Source organism: Diachasmimorpha longicaudata, chromosome 15, assembly GCF_034640455.1.
Source record: "Diachasmimorpha longicaudata isolate KC_UGA_2023 chromosome 15, iyDiaLong2, whole genome shotgun sequence".
Classification (NCBI taxonomy): Eukaryota; Metazoa; Arthropoda; class Insecta; order Hymenoptera; family Braconidae; genus Diachasmimorpha; species Diachasmimorpha longicaudata.
This window is the reverse complement of record NC_087239.1, coordinates 306,585-324,177: the sequence shown is the minus strand read 5'-3', so window position 1 is coordinate 324,177 and position 17,593 is coordinate 306,585. Positions and strand designations below refer to the sequence as shown.

The window sequence follows — 17,593 nt, the reverse complement described above, 5'->3', positions numbered from 1 at the left end:
AGTGCCGACAGGAGAAGCGGTGGAGTGAGGAAAACATCCAAATATAGTAGTAGGGTTGTCGAAGATATCTCTGACTTACAGCCTAGTTCAGAAATAGTTTTAGAAGATAATCTGCAGAACAGTATTTTACATGTCCCTTCTCTATGATCTTTGAGGTGGCATTAGAGTGCGACAGCCAACTAGAAATATTCCATCGTCGTTAATTCAGATTTCTCTGTCGGCATCTACATTATCATCGGCTACAAAGTTTCGCTCTTTAACTGGTCCTCTGATTACAGCACGTCGACTTATTAGCTGCAGCTGATGGCCGATCGGCTGTTGGTTGATCACTGGAAGAGGCTCGGCCACTGGTGGATTAATGGCCAATTTCTGGTCTATCGGTCGTCAATCACTGGTACATAGTTGGTCGATCGATTGGACTGCAATTGGATCATGCTCGACAACCATTTGATTCAAACTCTTTAATGGTACACTTAAAAATTATCGCTCAATAAAACAGTAGACTGAAAGTTCAAATCAGTAACTTGAAGCTCCGTACAATTAGATAAAACGCTTCTCCCAATAAGGGAAGAGAAATTATTGGTTTTTTAATAAGCAAATAATTATTCTAGTTAATTCATATTAGATCAAAGGCGGTCCGGTGAAACGCTATTGGCATATTTCGTTGAATTTGCACGATCACTGGCCAAATTTCTTTCCCTGTAGGAGGAGTGAAAGGAATGATTTAATTTCATTATGAAAATCTAGACAACGCCTGGTTTTCATAACAGAAGTGGAAACAACGTTTAAAAATTCCCTGTTATAAGAGAAAACTTACTTTCATAAGAGTTTTAAAAAGCTGTACTTTATTAATGTAAATTATGTATTACTTCAGTTCTATCTTCGGAATTTGATAGGTTTCGATTTCAGCATTGTTGATGCAATGGCGAATTTATTCGGATATATATTGCGTATCTTATCAAGCATAGAACGTAACAGCGAGGTGTCGATGTACCAGGAAATAGCTACACCGACGATGTATTTATCGATATTGTGGTCGAACCTGTACATATTGTCAAGCCGCGAAGGCAGTAATGATCTTTGCCCCTCGATGGATAGAATTCGTGTGAAATTGGAGCTTGGTGCTTCCGTAGCTGAAACCTGTTTACTGACAACCCAGTTGGCCGCTGATGATGCGGTCGACCTCCTGTCATTAATTTTCTCATCAGCTATGACACAATTTTCTGGTCCATCGCTAGTTGTGATTGACCAGATAGGTAAGCCATGATCCTTATAGGCCTTTCATAGTTCCATTGAACAATGAGAGGATTATCAATTAAAATATCGCATTTAAAAATATCGACGCAAGAATATTTGAATAGATTTCCTTTCATTAAAGCGTATGGGACGTCGCCACTTTCACGCAGTTTTAATCCGTTCTATGTTGCAGTAAACTCCTTTGGAAGGTTAAGGCCAGCTAATTTGCGTAGCTCGGTGTTCACAGGTTTGCCATGGCTGTAGCCGTATTGAGACCTTCAAATGTTATCATGAGAAATTTGATAGCATTGATTGTGTGAAATTTCAGGACAAAGCAGAGTTAAAAGTTGAAGCTAATCATTACAACGTTGCCGCTAGTTCGGAAAGGGTTCGAATAATTAGTGATCCTGGTTGTACGTGTAGAGATACATTTCCATCATGCGCTGTGGCAATGTACAAGATACCATCAGGAACGTTCAAAATAAATGGTCACACTAACTAAATACACTCGTTTAAAACTGTGGACTGCGAAAAAAAATTGCCGGTGCTGCTGACCACAAACACATTGAAGAGATATGTCAATGATCACACGCCAGTGATTTAGAAATTGAAAATATCTAATCCTTCCAATTAAAATGAGGCACATAAAAAGAGTTCATAAACCTTGGGGTTCCAGCCCTTTAGACAATTACAAAAAACACCCAATAATATGAAAGCCAAAGATATTTTGAAGGAGAAGATATTTTCATTGATATTTTTATCACTATCACTCACGGTTCCAATGTAAATATGCATTAGGACAAAAAATGCAACTATTATAGCAATACCTTGATAAGAGGAAAGCGTACCCGCATAGGATGCTCACATAACTTACGCTTGTTTATTGGTCTTGGATCAATAAGAATCAACTAAAATCTCACTAAACAGAATGTAAGCGTGAATCTCGGCCGATAATCTTTTTCCATTATATTTTCAATCCGTTAGATTCTACACTATCACCGACTGTCCAGTATTTTGGTTCGTGAGAAATAAAAAGAAGATACTTCCGATTTCTTGTACTCTCTCAAATCGAAAAAATTCTATTGAATTTTGGGAGATTCTACTTGTTTTTGTGATTTTTCATTAAGGGCTTGGGGAGTTCACACTAAAAGTAACGGGTAAGGGTCACAATTTTTTTTCTAATACAATGCTTTTCTACCATTTGACCGAGACTGTAGACCATATAAAGAATTAAATTGAGGGATTCAATGCAGTCATAATGATTGGTAAGAAGTTATGCTTAAACTTTTAAAAAAATATTTATAAATGCAAATATTTACAATTTCAAATACGGTTTTCCTTACACTGGTAAATTTAGTTCATTTTTTCAATGATGATGATGTTCAATGATGTTCATTTTAGAGAAAATAGTATACATAGAAACTATTCATAGGAGATTCATGCAATACAGACGTTTTGATGTTTACAATGCCGAAGATAAGAAAGTGATTGTAGGAAATCCAGGCGTTGGGATGACGAGATTCTATCGCTAATTAATTTCGATTATCATTTATAACAAACAAGATAAATTGATGGATCATCAATATTTGTTCGAGTACATGAATAAAGATAATAATAAATGACCTTTGGGATCCTTACTGTTTTTTCTTTCAATATAAACTGCCTTTGGAGCCTCCAATATCATTATTTGCATTATGCAGTGTCCTTAACCCATCCAAGGGAATTCTATTCGTCTTTACAACTATTATCGTCTTGCATTTGAATTCTCTACGTTCAGTTAATATGCAGAACTCTGCATTATTTATAATTGCTTACCTTCTAGTGCAGGGTATGGTGTTAAACAGTCATCTACATAATTGTTGATAAAACTATCGATTAACACATTACGACCCGTTTTCAGGTCAGGCGAAAGAATGTGTCCCTCGAAAATTTAATGGCGAAAATATCGTATGTGTGTGTAATTCAACATATTGTGACTCTGTAGAAGTTAATGCTCTTGAGAAAGGTGGGTTCGCAAGCTATTTATCAAGTAAAAGTGGTGCACGATTGACTCTTGAAGAGGGTGCATTCAACCCCGGTGAAAGCAATGTCATCCAACTGAAGCTCAACTTTCAAAAGACGTATCAAAAAATTCTGGGATTCGGCGGGGCATTCACCGATTCTGTGGGCATTAACATGAAGACTTTGAGTGAAGGCAGTCAAGAGCAATTGATAAGGTAAGTAAATTGAAAAAAATAAATAATCTACCGACATACTAGGGACGACATAAATTATGAATCTTTGAGGAGAATCATTTACCATATTTAGGACATTTCTGATGCAATTTCGAAGTCTTTATAGCTTACAACTCATCCAAGGAAACGTCTGAGGTATTGGGGAGGCATAATGACCTTTTTCATCCATTTTCATTCACACTTATTTTAGATTTCTTCCGAACACTAGCAAAAAATTAATAGAAAGAATTAACCATGAATATTATCATGACAATAGTTGAATTATAATCGGACATTAATTTGTTCCATTATTCATGATGAACCCGAAAAATGATGATTTTCCGGCTTCTATTCTCCATTAATAGTATAGTAGAATGAAATTTTGTACTACAATTAATTAATAAATTATTTTTTCCTATTTTCCTTCCCATTGATCTCTAACATCGAAAGAAAATCAACGATCCATCCATTTAGCACTATTACGCATTACAAACAAAATATTCTTTGCTTAACCAGTTCTACATATAATATAATTTTTTGTCGATCTCCGTTTAGAACATATTTTAGCCCAGAAGGAAGTCGTTACAACCTGGCTCGATTACCCATAGGTGGTGTAGATTTCTCGACAAGACCGTACACCCTGGACGATACCCCTGGTGATGTGAACCTGTCGAAGTTCTCTCTCGCACAGGAGGATTATGAGTATAAAATACCATACATGAAACGGGCATTGGCAATAAATGCAGAATTGAAGTTCCTATCTGCTGCATGGACAGCACCACCCTGGATGAAGACGAACAATGACTATTTTGGATTCATAGGACGTCTCAACGAAGATTATTATCAAACATACGCCGATTATTTAGTAAAATTCCTGGAGAGCTACATGGATATTGGCTTACCCATCTGGGCTATCTCTACTGGAAATGAGCCAGAAAGCGGTTTCCATCCCACCCAAAAATTTAATAATATGCCCTGGCTGCCGCAATCAGTCGCCACCTGGGTTACCAATAATCTTGGTCCTGCTATTGAGGCCTCCAACTCTAACGAGACCATTATTATAGCTCTCGATGGTCAACGATTTTCCTTACCCTGGTGGGTTGACAACATGTATAGAGCAAATCCCGATGTTGATAAATACATTGCTGGAGTCGGCGTCCACTGGTATTCGGACGCAGAAACCCCTCCTAATGTCTTAGATGAGATGCATAACATAAGTCCTAAGACATTTTTGTTAATGACTGAAGCTTGCGTCGAAACTTCGAGGTCTGGACCGGTGGTGGATCATTTGGGAAGTTGGAATCGCGGGGCTCAGTACATGCAGAGTATTATGGAGGTAGGAAGAATCATAGATTAAGATAATGATATCCACTTTTCATTACCAAATTATTTTTCGTTTATTTGAGTCACAGTTTCCAATCTACTGAAGATTTTTCAGTACCCTATCGACCTGAAAATTGCAAATCGAAACTTCTCATTGCAGTATATGCATCACTGGACTGTTGGATGGGTAGACTGGAACCTCGCATTAAATAAACAAGGTGGCCCTAATTGGGTGGGTAATTTCGTCGATGCACCGATCATTATCAATCCTGAAACGGATGAATTTTTCAAACAACCGATGTACTACGCCCTCACTCATTTCAGTAAATTTGTACCACGTGGATCCATTAGGATTAGTGTCGGTCCTCACGATGATATTGGGTCGGTTGCTTTTGTTACTCCAAACAATACCGTCGTCATTATTTTGCATAATTCGTGAGTATGGTTGTTACTAGTTTTTTTCAAACGTTTTTAATATTCTCATTGAGAACATCGAAGTCCTTTTTAAAATATTTTCTTAATTAAACTTTTGCCTTTCCACGAAAAATTTTAAACTAAAATTTATCGTCTATATGGCCAGGAAACAAATTATGGACGTAAATTTTAAAGCCTTGAAATTTTGTGAAGTGTAGATTCGTCTCTCAAAAATCTTTGTTGTTCTCAGTGTCCGGCTAAGGTATTAAATTGTAATGAAATTAATTGCCCGCAGGAAAAATATTGAGCAATTAGTGACGATTGTAGATCCTGACCAAGGGAATATCAACGTAAAAATGCCGGAGAACTCTTTCCGCACAATATTATTTAAAAAATGAACTATTTATCTAATTCATGGAACAGTTTAAGTGACGAAATGTATCGTTGAGAGAATAGTACACTGGTCTTCAATGTATTTGTAGACCATCAAAATTTGATGATGAATAAATTCGAACACATTAATTACAATGCAATATTAATAACTCTATCGTAACGATAACATTGCATCCAGAGCCGTAACGTTTAAAATTATCAGCCCTGATTTACTTGCTCTGTTATATGTAAGAACGTTCATGTCAGTTCAATTTCTCATGATTACCTTTCAAATAGAGGTTTCATGGATTTTTGGTGATACATTATACGACAAGAGTTGTGGGCTGCAGTGAGACCATTGGACTCTCTCAAGTTTGAAAAACAAGATCATCGTTCAAAGGAGATGATCGGTCGTTATGTTAGAATTAATCCATGCCTAATTAAAAATTTTACAAGTCTTATTTTGCTACCCTGATTACATATCTGAGATACAATGATTACGTTAACAAATGTATTTTATAATCTTCAATCTTTTATCTCCATTACTCAAATAGCGGATGTTTTATTGAAAAGACATAACAATATTAATGGCTATCGATCAGTGTCATAATAAAAGTCAGAACAGGAATCAATTTGTAGATGGATAAGATATCGGGAATGAAAAGAGATGAGATTAATACAAAAGGGTATTTATCGAAGAGTCTGAAAACAGATTAAAAACCCAAATAAGTCGCCGCTGATCATTTCAGTTATTTGCTTGTTACTGCCCTGTTGAAGAACGTATTTCGAACTGACGTAAGTAACGATTACTTCGAATGTGCTTTTATGTAAACTCAAAAAATTATTTCTTGAATGCTACCACATTGCGTTGTGCTGGAAGTGATATCATCGAGATTATCTGGGGACATCTGCAATTCTAATTTCTAATCACCAATTTAACTTGGAAGCCAAGATTCAATCATAGCCGTAGATCCGATATAAACCGACCCACCCATTAAAGGTCCTACTTCATACAAAGTAATTACAATAACATGCGATCCTTGGGCACCGTTGAAAGAGCAAATTAACTCATAAATGAAGTTCCGATTTTAATAAGTTTCTGGAAACTATAATTTACGATAATTTTTATTACGCCACAAGAGAGAAAACTTAAATAGAGTAGTTTCTAACAATTAGTAAATATTTTTTGAATTTATTTACAGCTTAAAAAATTTTGCAGCCGCTAACTATATATTTTAGTACGTCAATTGTATATTTCAAGTTTATATTGTATAATTTTCCATGGCAGTAACCGTAGAATCATCAGCACATGGGGGGTTCAATAACAAAGTCATTAAATTAATTGAATCTATAAAAATTTGTTTCCTTCTTCATTTACAAATGACGAAAAGAATTGAATTTGGCGATTCAATCTCATCCAATTTAAAAGTCTCCAAAAATGGTGAATAAAAGAGAGCTCAGCTATATTTAATTGTTATACGTGAGGATAAATTGTGAGAAGATATATAAAAGTACGTTGATAGCAAGGAAGTCCGTACTTCTCCTTTCCCATTATTTCCAAAAAGGGAGATGAAACGACTGAGAGAAGTCGGAGGAATAAATTTCCATCAGTATTTGATATATTTTAATTTTAATTCAGTATGTCTTTCAGGGATTCCTTTTCTGAACTTTATTATTTTTTCATTCGATGGGTTTAGACAATTTATACTCGGACGAAAATCTATGGCTCTTGTTACGAATTCTCTTACATCGGGAACTACCAGGGACTGCGGAACTCTCCCGCTCCAATTCACTGCAGCGCACCGTCTAACCTTCGATAGACATGAAATATATTCAAATAGAATTCGAATGTAGAGAGAAGTAATCCGCTTTTTCCCTCTGCGTAATTCATGCAGTGATGAACTTCTCCAACGATGACATCAGTTAATCTGCTTAATTTATCGCATTATCGCAGACGAAATCGATATTATTGTTAACTCTGAAAATTACTCATTTACTCCGAAAGAGTATTATTCCGATAACCGTAGGAACGCAAAACATTAGCATATTCTTGATGAAAGCGTTTATCTACGCTAGATAGTCATTTTAAGGAATTATAATGAGCCGTCGATTGAACTGGCGACACAAATTACCATATTCATCAATACAATGTAATTTTTGAGCAAAATGCATTTTCAATTGGGACCATCTATGGAAAATTATCCAGTATAACGGAAAAAAATAGTGTCTCTAAAACTTCTTCATTACGCATTGCATTAATTATTCTAACAGCATGAAGCGAATATTCAGCAAGCGAAATGTTCGAGGAATCTCTCCCACTCATGTCACACGCGAGCGCTTACGTATAAATGAGTCCTGGGGTTAAGGCAATTTGCACTGGTTAGTGGGGCCTCAGTTGAAAGATAGCGAAATAAAAATAAGACATATCAACGAAGGTTTCACTTACTTTACCACATAGGGCTTCAATAATTGCTCCGGCGTATATTCGTGAGTGTTACCGTTAATTTCTTCTTAACTCTTGAAAGAGACATTCAGCGGAAGGGCATTAAGAAAATCAAATGAAAATTGTAAATTGCTATGGTGAGGGATAAAATTTTCACTGGATGAAGATTTTCTGCGACAAAGAGAATCCAGTGGCGGGTCAAATGTCCAAGTACTGTGTTGTTTTTTTTTGAGCGGTCTTCTTTGCGCAACTTCAACTTTGGCCCCATTCTCGTCTCTCTTTTCAGTCAGTAAATATAATATAACCATTTGGCCAAGATAGAATGTCACTTCGGGCTCGAATAACTCAGTAGGCGGACGGAGTTTCTCGGCGAGGCAGTACCACGAAATATCTGTAAATGTGTTGCGATGATATATTTAAAAAATATCATCTCGTGAGAATCTAATTTCTTTTTATATCTAATAAGAAGAACACCCGTTGTTAATCATCTGTGGGAATTAATTTCACAAGTTTTGCAGAGTAATAAACTTTGTTATACATTATACGTGAAGCACAGGTTTTAATGTTCCCTAACTTTAGCTCATTTGACGTTGATAAGAGGTCCCATACTCTGGAAATATGAATAAAATTTTTTAAGAGGTTTTTTTAACAAGTCGCTGAATTGTTAATAATCGAGATAAATTTTGACTTTCTAGGTCATCATGGATAGTGTGTGTCTGTGGAGTTTTTTAACAATTGGATGGCTTCTCGGAACAGGTATGCACTGATATTGTTGTTAAAAAAGAGTTGGTGCACTTTGAAATAACTCCGTTACACTTTCAGTTTACGGCAATGATTGTGTGGGGCGTAAATTCGATGAAGATAGTATTGTTTGTGTCTGCAATGCAACTTATTGTGACTCAGTCCTAGTTCAAGTGCCGGGAAAAGGATCATTTCGTAGCTACACATCATCGGTTGCCGGATGGAGATTGTACAGGGAGGAGGGTGTCTTCAGATCGGCAATGAATAATGAAATAGTTCTGCGACTGGATCCAACGAAAAGGTATCAAACGATACATGGTTTTGGTGGAGCATTCACGGATGCAGCTGGCTTCAATATCAATTCCTTGAGCGAGAGGACTCAGCAGCAATTGATACGGTGAGTTGGGTAATTACATTTGAAAACTAAAGTTGCGCATGCCGTAAGTAGATAAAAAAGACTCAGTCATTAATTTGAACGCTTCAGGACGTACTTTGGACGCGATGGCAATCGATATAACCTTGGTCGATTGCCTATCGGAGGTTCGGATTTCTCCATGCGGGGTTACACCTTGGACGATGTGCCCGGTGATATTACACTCTCCAATTTCTCACTAGCACTGGAGGACATGAAATACAAAATACCCTATATGAAAAGAGCATTGGAATTGAATCCAAACTTGAAATTCTTTGCTGCATGTTGGACAGCGCCACCCTGGATGAAGGTGAATAATCAATATTCTGGATTATTTGGAAATCTCAAACTGGAGTATTATCAGACGTTTGCGAACTATTTAATAAAATTTTTAGAAAGCTATAAACAATTGGGACTACCCATGTGGGCGATGAGTCTCGGCAATGAGCCAGTCGATGGTTTCGTACCTTTTGTCCCAATAAATGATATGCCCTTTGGCCCCCGTGCACAAGCTAAATGGTTAGTCAATAATTTAGGACCAGCGCTCGCACAATCAACCTCTTGGGAGACCCTACTTCTAGCCCTTGATGATCAAAGGATACTACTACCCTGGTGGATTGATATTATGTATCAAACTGCTGATGTTGGAAAATATTTTTCTGGAATTGCCATCCACTGGTATGCAGATGCTGTCGCTCCTGCAACTCTTCTTGATATGACTCACCAGAAATATCCAGATAAATTTATTTTAAATACCGAGGCGTCTTATGTTCCATATCCATGGGATCCTGTACCCGTTCGTTTGGGTAACTGGCATCGAGCTGAACGTTACATCCACGATATCATTGAGGTTTGTCGCTTTATGCTGTTATCTCACTTTCTTATTATCGCCGGATAATATTTCACTATTACGGAAATCAGATTTGAAACATAAAAAAATATTTTGTGTCAGACTAAAACCGCAACTTATAATATCTTTTTTTGCTCGGAATTACCTGTTTGTACATTCCAACGGCGAGTGAAGTTTTACATTTCTACACTCTAATATTTAATTTTTTCGTATTTTGCAAAAAACATCTGATAAATAATTTGATAATGTTTTAAGTGACGTTTAATCATATTGCAACCAGGAATTTCTCGCTAGTTATTAATGCGCGAACGCAAAATAGAAAAAGGAATTATCGTAATTTAGAACCGCCTCGAGCGTTTATAAATACAGAGTAGTGAATATTCAGGGTACTTTTTAGCCTAATTTCCGCTTCAGTATTATCAAAGGTAAGCAGATCGTAGAAGACATAAAAGACGACTTCATTAATGATATTTACCTTCAAGTTTCTCTCTATATAGCCATCATTTCTCATTTCCTGCTAAACCAGTGTCATGGAAATTATTTACAAAATCCGATTGTTCTAGGATATGAATCACTGGGTAACAGGCTGGGTAGATTGGAATTTGGCCTTGGATGTGTCGGGCGGGCCAAATTGGGAGTTTAATCCTGTTGATTCGCCCATAATCGTCAGTCCTCAAACTGATGAGTTCTTCAAACAACCCCTGTTCTATTCAATTGCTCATTTTAGTAAATTTGTGCCACCCGGATCAGCCAGGATAGGTCTGACGTCTCACTGTGACATCAGATCGGTAGCATTCTCGACACCTGATAACGAAATTGTCATCGTTCTTCATAACCGGTGAGTTTTTTTCAGATGGCTGTGCAAATTATATAAAGGGAGATGAAATTTTAAAGAACCAGTAACTTTGAATAATTTCAGGATATAGTTTAGATAAAAATTGCTGAACAGTCGAAACAATAAGGAAAGAAATCGCTTGTTTTTTTAAATTGGAAGTCATTCGTCCGTGCATGAGAAAATTTTCTTTGACAAATATTTTTATGATAAATATATAAGAAATCGTGACACATATTCCATATAATTTTTTTTTGTATGCTCTTGAGTCCAATTTACCATATTAAATCATATCAGTATCGGCTAAATAGTATTTTCCATCATAGCTAATTATCAAGCCATATTTTTCGTATTTTCAACGCTGAAAATTTCAGAAATCCAGAAAGTTTGATCCGTGTTACTTATGTCTGTTGCAGGGAGAAAAAGAGCAAAAACATCACCGTCGTAGATCCCGAGCAGGGGGAAGTGAACGTTCAGATGCCCCCGAGATCCATGAAAACAATTATTTACAAGCAGTAATGAAATGCAGATATGAAATGACTATCTTAAGTATTTCTTCATCATTTGCATCAGTCACTCAATGTGATAAAGATCGATCGAAGGCGGAAAAGGCGCGTTCGACACCACAGCTTGACAAATTATACCCGGCAGAGCAAAAATTGGAAGTGAAGAATAAATAAATCAATTAAATTTCTATGAATGGAGCGGAATAAGGTTTAACAGTACTTGCGTATAAGGAAATAAATGACTAAATTTCACGAAGAGCTATCGCGCACAATCGAAGATCGAAGTTTGGAGAAGCTGTCACAACATACACAACACACACGCATGCATTTTCAGATATTTTAGCTCCTAAAAAACGATGAATTCAAGTGACGAGTGAATGATTAAATTTGAACAATGCTATCATTTGAAAACAAAAATTATGATACTTGCATGCAAATTATTTGTATTAATAATGGAGATATAAAATGTCACAATGTGGATCTCACGATATTCTTATGAGCATAATTTTTGCGGGGTTCTTAATTGTGGTTGGGTTTAACCGAAAATTGTAAGATGCACCAAAATTTGGTTCATAGAAATACTTGTATGTATACTTATTCTATTTGTATGTAGAGAAACGTCTGTCCAGGTGTGTCAATAAGTGCATAATGATCATTATAAAAAAATGGAACGGTCAACTTCAGATGCTATTGAGAATCAAATTTGCCCTTAATTTTTGCTTCAAGCAGTCTAACAGTTTCTAAAATACAACGTTTTCTGAGAAAATTCTTCATCTGCAGATATACATAAATAAATGGCACCTAAGCCCACCTAAAATTCTCACATATCTTGAATGCATTCGACTTACCGACTTTAAGATGGATGCTACGTTTTTTGCAACATTGCATCGACATTCGGAAGTTTTTCTGTCTGTATCTACAGGATTGTGAACTCTGGCATGTGGAATTGATTAGGGTATTTATCAACAACAGTTGCCACTATATCAATAGATTTAAGGCCTTAACTCTCTGTCTCACACAGCCAGAAGTGGTGATCGTAGGATTTTTATTATTGTATTTTGCAGTCTGGTACAAAAAATGCTTATAAGAAATATATTACGACTCAGCCCGTCTATTCTCATATTTTAGAGAGAAGTACATGTGCAGAATATTTTTCTAGATTCTTGGAGTTGACCTAACTCCCAGATGGCGTCCCACGAATATTTCCTAACTTAGTAAGCTGACTTCGCAGTCCTTTTCAGAACATGTGGAAATGTCATTTTTCAAAAGCAAGTAAATAATGATTGAACTATTTTCTGTGTACTTCTTTATCAAATATAGATTCTTAGAGACATATATTGAGGAGAAAAAAGCAAAATTTGCTATTGTGGAACCTTTTGCTTTGCCGCGTATTTCAATATCACTTGCTTATTGTGTGTCGTTTGCGCTTCTCCTGTTACTCATTATCGCATCAATTTTGTCTGTTGTGAAAGTCAAGCTAATACTGGAGAAATGAATCCCTCATCTAATTTATTGTGCAATTTAATTATCGTTGGTAAATAATAGTTTCCATCGATCTTGGAGTCATCTCAATGTTCACGTCTCCATGTTCGGGATCGATGATGCTGACGGTTTTATTTTTATTCGCTCTGGAAAAGCAATTACTTATTGAAGAGAAGGAAACAAATGACAAGTTTATCACGGAGTTATAGTATCTAACTCATGCTCTTACACGCGAGAAATCTAATAGAGAAATATTTTAATAGATCACGCAATCGCTAATGGGAAGTTGAAGACAATAGAAACTTTGACCGAATTGATCGTTCTTCTATTAATATCTTGATCGGTAGTAGTAGAAATGAACTTACTGATTGTAGAGAACAATGACAGTTTCATTATTAGGCGTTAAAAACGCCACCGATTTGATTTCACAATGCGAACTCAGTCCTATTCTCTCTGATCCAACTGGTATAAATTTGCTGAAATGAGCCATTGTGTAGAATATAGGCTGTTTGAAAAACTCATCTGTCTCCGGATTGACGATTATGGCCGAATCGACAGGATTGGGTATCCAACTTGGGCCACCCGATTTATCCAGCGCCAAATTCCAATCTACCCAGCCTGACACCCAGTGATTCATATCCTAAAAAAATGCAAATTTGTAAAAGCGATGATTGTGATGCTGCGCTTAGGTAAGAGATTAGAATGAGTCAGGATCGGTTAAACGTCCCCCAATACAGGTCAATAGTGGGCCGTTCTCTGTCAATCCTGGCCTATTCCTCATATTCTACCAACGAAACTATAACATGTTATAGCGGGGTTGAGCAAAGTCCCGGGAGCTCGGAGTAACATTAAAGCTTGGAACTCTATAATTGGCCGAGCCTAGCAAGTTTCAGGCGCCTCTAATTATAGAGGTCTAAGTAGAATCATAATGGGATGAAAGTGGGGGTTGCTGAGCAGGCGAAGGGTGAGGGCGTTCAATGAACACCACGCAAGTAAAAAATGGAGGAAATGAAATTTCTTTGGGAAATTTCATAGAAATTATTTTGTCTTTTTAAACAGTTAATTGAGTACGAGAAGACTGTCCATACCTGAATCTCTCATGTTGTTAAAAAATTTAGATTTAATTTTTATTAACTGAAACAATCAGGTCGTTCGATTCGTAATTGATTTTTATTCCCGGTTTCATCATTCCCAAAATGGCCTGAGTTTACTTTTAGTTGATTTCAAAATTCAAAACTCGGGAAGATAATAAAACCAAAGTAACTATGGTTTCAAAATCTTCACACACTTAATTAACGCGTTACCCATGTTGAACCGACTCAACAAAACTGCGTTCAGTAGAGGGAATGCCGGCACATCTTAAAGACCCAACGCCCAATACAATATCCCATACTAAAACCCATCAATCCAGGTAATTAATTATCCTCTTAGAAGGCATGAATTTAAGGGAGAAATGCGATTCACTCCGAGATCGGACTACTTTGCCCTTCCCTGCATAAGAGGCCAATAAAGAAAAAAACCTCGATGATATTACGAATGTAAAGTTCTGCTCGCTGCCAACTTCCCAGCCTGACAGGTACGTCATCCCATGGAAAAGGTATATAGGATGATTCAGTACAGATAATGAATTTATCTGGATATTTGCGATGAACAATATCAAGAAGGGTCACAGGCGTTAATGAATTTGTATACCAGTGAACACCAAATCCAATGAAATGTTTTCCAACATCAGCGGTTCGATACATCTCGTCTAACCACCAAGGTAGCACTATCCGTTCATCATCAAGACCAAGAAGATGAGTCTCACGAGATGTTGATTGATTAAGGGCCGGTACCAGATTATTCACCAGCCATCTTGCTTGGTTTTGAGGAGTCCATGCCAGATCATTTATAGTTACAAATGGCATATAAGAATTTATTGGCTCATTACCGAGACTCATAGCCCACATTGGAAGTCCCAACTTCTTATAGCTTTCTAAGAATTTTATCAAGTAGTTGGCATACGTCTGGTAATACTCTGGTTTTAAGTGGCTATGTTGTCCAATATACTGATTATTTGTCTTCATCCAGGGTGGGGCTGTCCATGGTGCAGCGACAAATTTTATTTGTGGATTCAATGCTAATGCTGTTCTCATATAGGGTATTTTGTATAACTTGTCCTCTGGTGCAAGTGAGAAATTTGAGAGTTTCGTATCACCGGGCACATCGTCCAAGGTGTAACCCCGCGTGGAGAAATCCGAACCTCCAATAGGTAATCGACCAATGTTGTATCGACTACCGTCAGGTCCAAAGTACGTTCTAAAACGTTGAATTTAATAACAGACTCTTTTTTCATATCTACTGACGATAAGCGCTCTTTGTTTCTAGTGTAATGGAGTAACTCACTGCATTAATTTCTGTTGAGTTGGTTTACTCAAAGTATTGATATTCAAGCCCGCCGAATCCGTGAATGCCCCACCAAAGCCATGTATTGTCTGATACTTTTTCTTTGGATTCAACAGAAGAGTTACCCTACTCTTCAACGGAGTATTGAAGACACCATCCCGGCTGTGCAATCTTTCGCCAGATAGTGTCGATGTGTATCTGCGAAAGGACCCTTTTTTGGGTACTTTGATTTTAACAGAATCACAATAGGTTGCATTACATACGCAGACTATGCTCTCCTCCGAAAATTTACGGGGTATGCACTCATCACCGTACACGAAAACTGCAATTAAGTTATTTATAAGTAGAACAGCATTATTTCTCTAAGTACTGTAATCCCTTCAGTGATGCCGCACGTCCCATGCCATTGTCAGGAGGCCATTTCGCTTATATCGTCTCTGTAATTCAAATTACTGACAAAAAATAAAGACCGAGTGACAGAGATTGTCTGGAATGGCTCGTCTTGTCATGTCTCTCGTTTTGTTTTTCCCACGTCACGCGGCATCACCAAATTCCTTACCTATTGCCAGAGTCCAGCTCATTGTTGAGAAACTTAACCACTGCATTTTACCGGCGATATCCTAGAAAATGAACAATTCCCAATAATTGTCAATAATTAATCGGTGACAATTGTTGATGAACAATTCATCTTTATATTGATATTTTCACATTAGATGATCTCTAAGGAGAAGGAACAAGAAGACTCGTGTGTTTAACAGATTATATCACCAAATAAAGTTGATTATATGGCAGAATTCATAGAAATTATAGCACTCACGAATAGAAGATTGGCCAATTATGCGTACCACATGCTATGCAATTAGAGAAAAGTTTGTTATGACTTTTGTCGTGTCTTTTTTTGTTTCGTTGCTGTTCAACTGAATGGCCACGTTAACCCTAACTCCAGGGTTCATTTATATGTGAGCGCTCACGTCTGGCGCAGGTGGGAGAGATTTCTTGAGCATTTTGCCGTCTGAATATTCTCTTCATGCATTAGAATAATTAATAGAACGCGTAAGCAACAGCTTTGCAGAGACTAAGCAACTTTTCTTTTACATTGGGGGAGACATTTGCAAACATCGTCTCAGTGAAATAATCATTTTCAATATTGGAAATGGGCTAATTTTAAACAATTCAAATTGGTAAATAAGTGCAATAATGGAATCTTTATTGGTACTCGGAAAGGTACATCCGGTCCGCTTGGTTTTCTCAGAGGAACTACCTAGAATATTAAAAGGGATGCAACACCCTGGTAAACTTCAATAGCCAATGACTACATACTATATTAATGAATATGGGAAATCGTGTGGTTAATGTAATTTACTGCGTATTGCGATTATTTGGAATGATTATCAGAAATGAAGTGTCGTCGCGGATATGCAAATATTATTCGAATTTTTAAGGTCATTCTGACTCACGCTATTCCCGCTTGGGTGAGTGACTCACAAGAGTTACATTATCTACAGATACCATAATAAATCCAGTGACTAATACGATAATGCGGAGAGTCTAGCTAATATTGTCAGCAAAGATTATGGAGGCTCAAGCGATTGTCATGGAGTTCGTCCCCACCCAGCGAGCGAACATAAACCAAAGACTCAAAGGGTCCTTCGACATTTGAGAATTTTAATCATCTCCTCATTTTTATGAAGGGCTACTGAAACCACTAAAACTAGCCCTATTAAAATGAGAATGTATTTTGAGAGGCATCTTTTATTGGAAAAGAACATCAGAATTTTTAATTTATCTATCAATTTGCAACATGATCTCACAATTTACGTTATAATTCAACTGAATAATCAAGTGTTTTACCGGTTTGTCAGAGACGAGCTTCCGTGAAATTTCAGTGGAAATTTAAAATAATAAAAATCCATAGAATATCGTTTATTACTCCCGCCCTCCAATATCCTCAGAGGAGACGATACAAGACGATTTTAACTTAATGAGCTGACAATAGAGATTTTCATAAAAAAATAACACATAATTACTTGTTTATTTGCGAGTTCACGTCAGCACTCATGTTAATTGAGAAATCGAGGTAATTCGACTCTCTTGATCTTCCTCTCGTCAAGTTTCAAGCCAATCATGCGCTACGTAATTGAATGCCTCCTGTGTCGGATTAATTAACGTTATTATGCATATGTATACTTGCAGACAGGAGTTGGAAATGCATTTGTGGGACGAGATTGTCATAGTGAATTTCCGCTTCTCTCATTAATGATTGAAACCTCTGTCTATGAAGGAGAGCTCTGCATTAATTCCAAATGGACACGTCAAAAGACCTTTCCATAATGTGTTTCCATCAGCGAGAGGACAGGTGAGAATTATACGCAATACTTTATATC

At 36.9% G+C, this 17,593-nt stretch overlaps 3 protein-coding genes across 6 annotated transcripts; 2 read left to right on the top strand and 1 right to left on the bottom strand.

The window, feature by feature from the left end:
• Positions 1–2,907: 2,907 nt before the first annotated feature.
• On the top strand, positions 2,908–5,714 carry LOC135169411 (lysosomal acid glucosylceramidase-like). Its single transcript, XM_064134377.1, has 5 exons — positions 2,908–3,064; positions 3,137–3,452; positions 4,005–4,785; positions 4,933–5,207; positions 5,482–5,714. The coding sequence occupies exons 1-5, from the start codon at positions 3,019–3,021 to the stop codon at positions 5,582–5,584; spliced, it is 1,521 nt and encodes a 506-aa protein (XP_063990447.1). The 5' UTR covers positions 2,908–3,018; the 3' UTR covers positions 5,585–5,714.
• A 137-nt stretch (positions 5,715–5,851) lies between these two features.
• LOC135169408 (lysosomal acid glucosylceramidase-like) lies at positions 5,852–11,832 on the top strand. Of its 3 annotated transcripts, none has more exons than XM_064134373.1 (6): positions 5,852–6,353; positions 8,697–8,757; positions 8,824–9,139; positions 9,227–10,004; positions 10,568–10,842; positions 11,253–11,832. In XM_064134373.1, the coding sequence occupies exons 2-6, from the start codon at positions 8,703–8,705 to the stop codon at positions 11,353–11,355; spliced, it is 1,527 nt and encodes a 508-aa protein (XP_063990443.1). In that variant the 5' UTR covers positions 5,852–6,353; positions 8,697–8,702; the 3' UTR covers positions 11,356–11,832. The 3 variants fall into 3 exon arrangements, with proteins under 3 accessions (XP_063990443.1, XP_063990442.1, XP_063990444.1); XM_064134372.1 differs by lacking the exon at positions 5,852–6,353 and adding an exon at positions 7,905–8,045; XM_064134374.1 differs by lacking the exon at positions 5,852–6,353 and adding an exon at positions 8,330–8,520.
• Positions 11,833–12,370: 538 nt separating this feature from the next.
• Positions 12,371–16,178, bottom strand: LOC135169409 (lysosomal acid glucosylceramidase-like). Of its 2 annotated transcripts, none has more exons than XM_064134376.1 (6): positions 16,055–16,178; positions 15,769–15,829; positions 15,210–15,531; positions 14,345–15,122; positions 13,190–13,464; positions 12,371–12,970 (listed from the first exon to the last, which is right to left on the bottom strand). In XM_064134376.1, exons 2-6 carry the CDS (start codon positions 15,812–15,814, stop codon positions 12,868–12,870), a joined length of 1,524 nt encoding a protein of 507 aa, XP_063990446.1. In that variant the 5' UTR covers positions 15,815–15,829; positions 16,055–16,178; the 3' UTR covers positions 12,371–12,867. The 2 variants fall into 2 exon arrangements, with proteins under 2 accessions (XP_063990446.1, XP_063990445.1); XM_064134375.1 differs by having other exon boundaries at positions 16,027–16,155.
• Between the last annotated feature and the right edge of the window lie 1,415 nt (positions 16,179–17,593).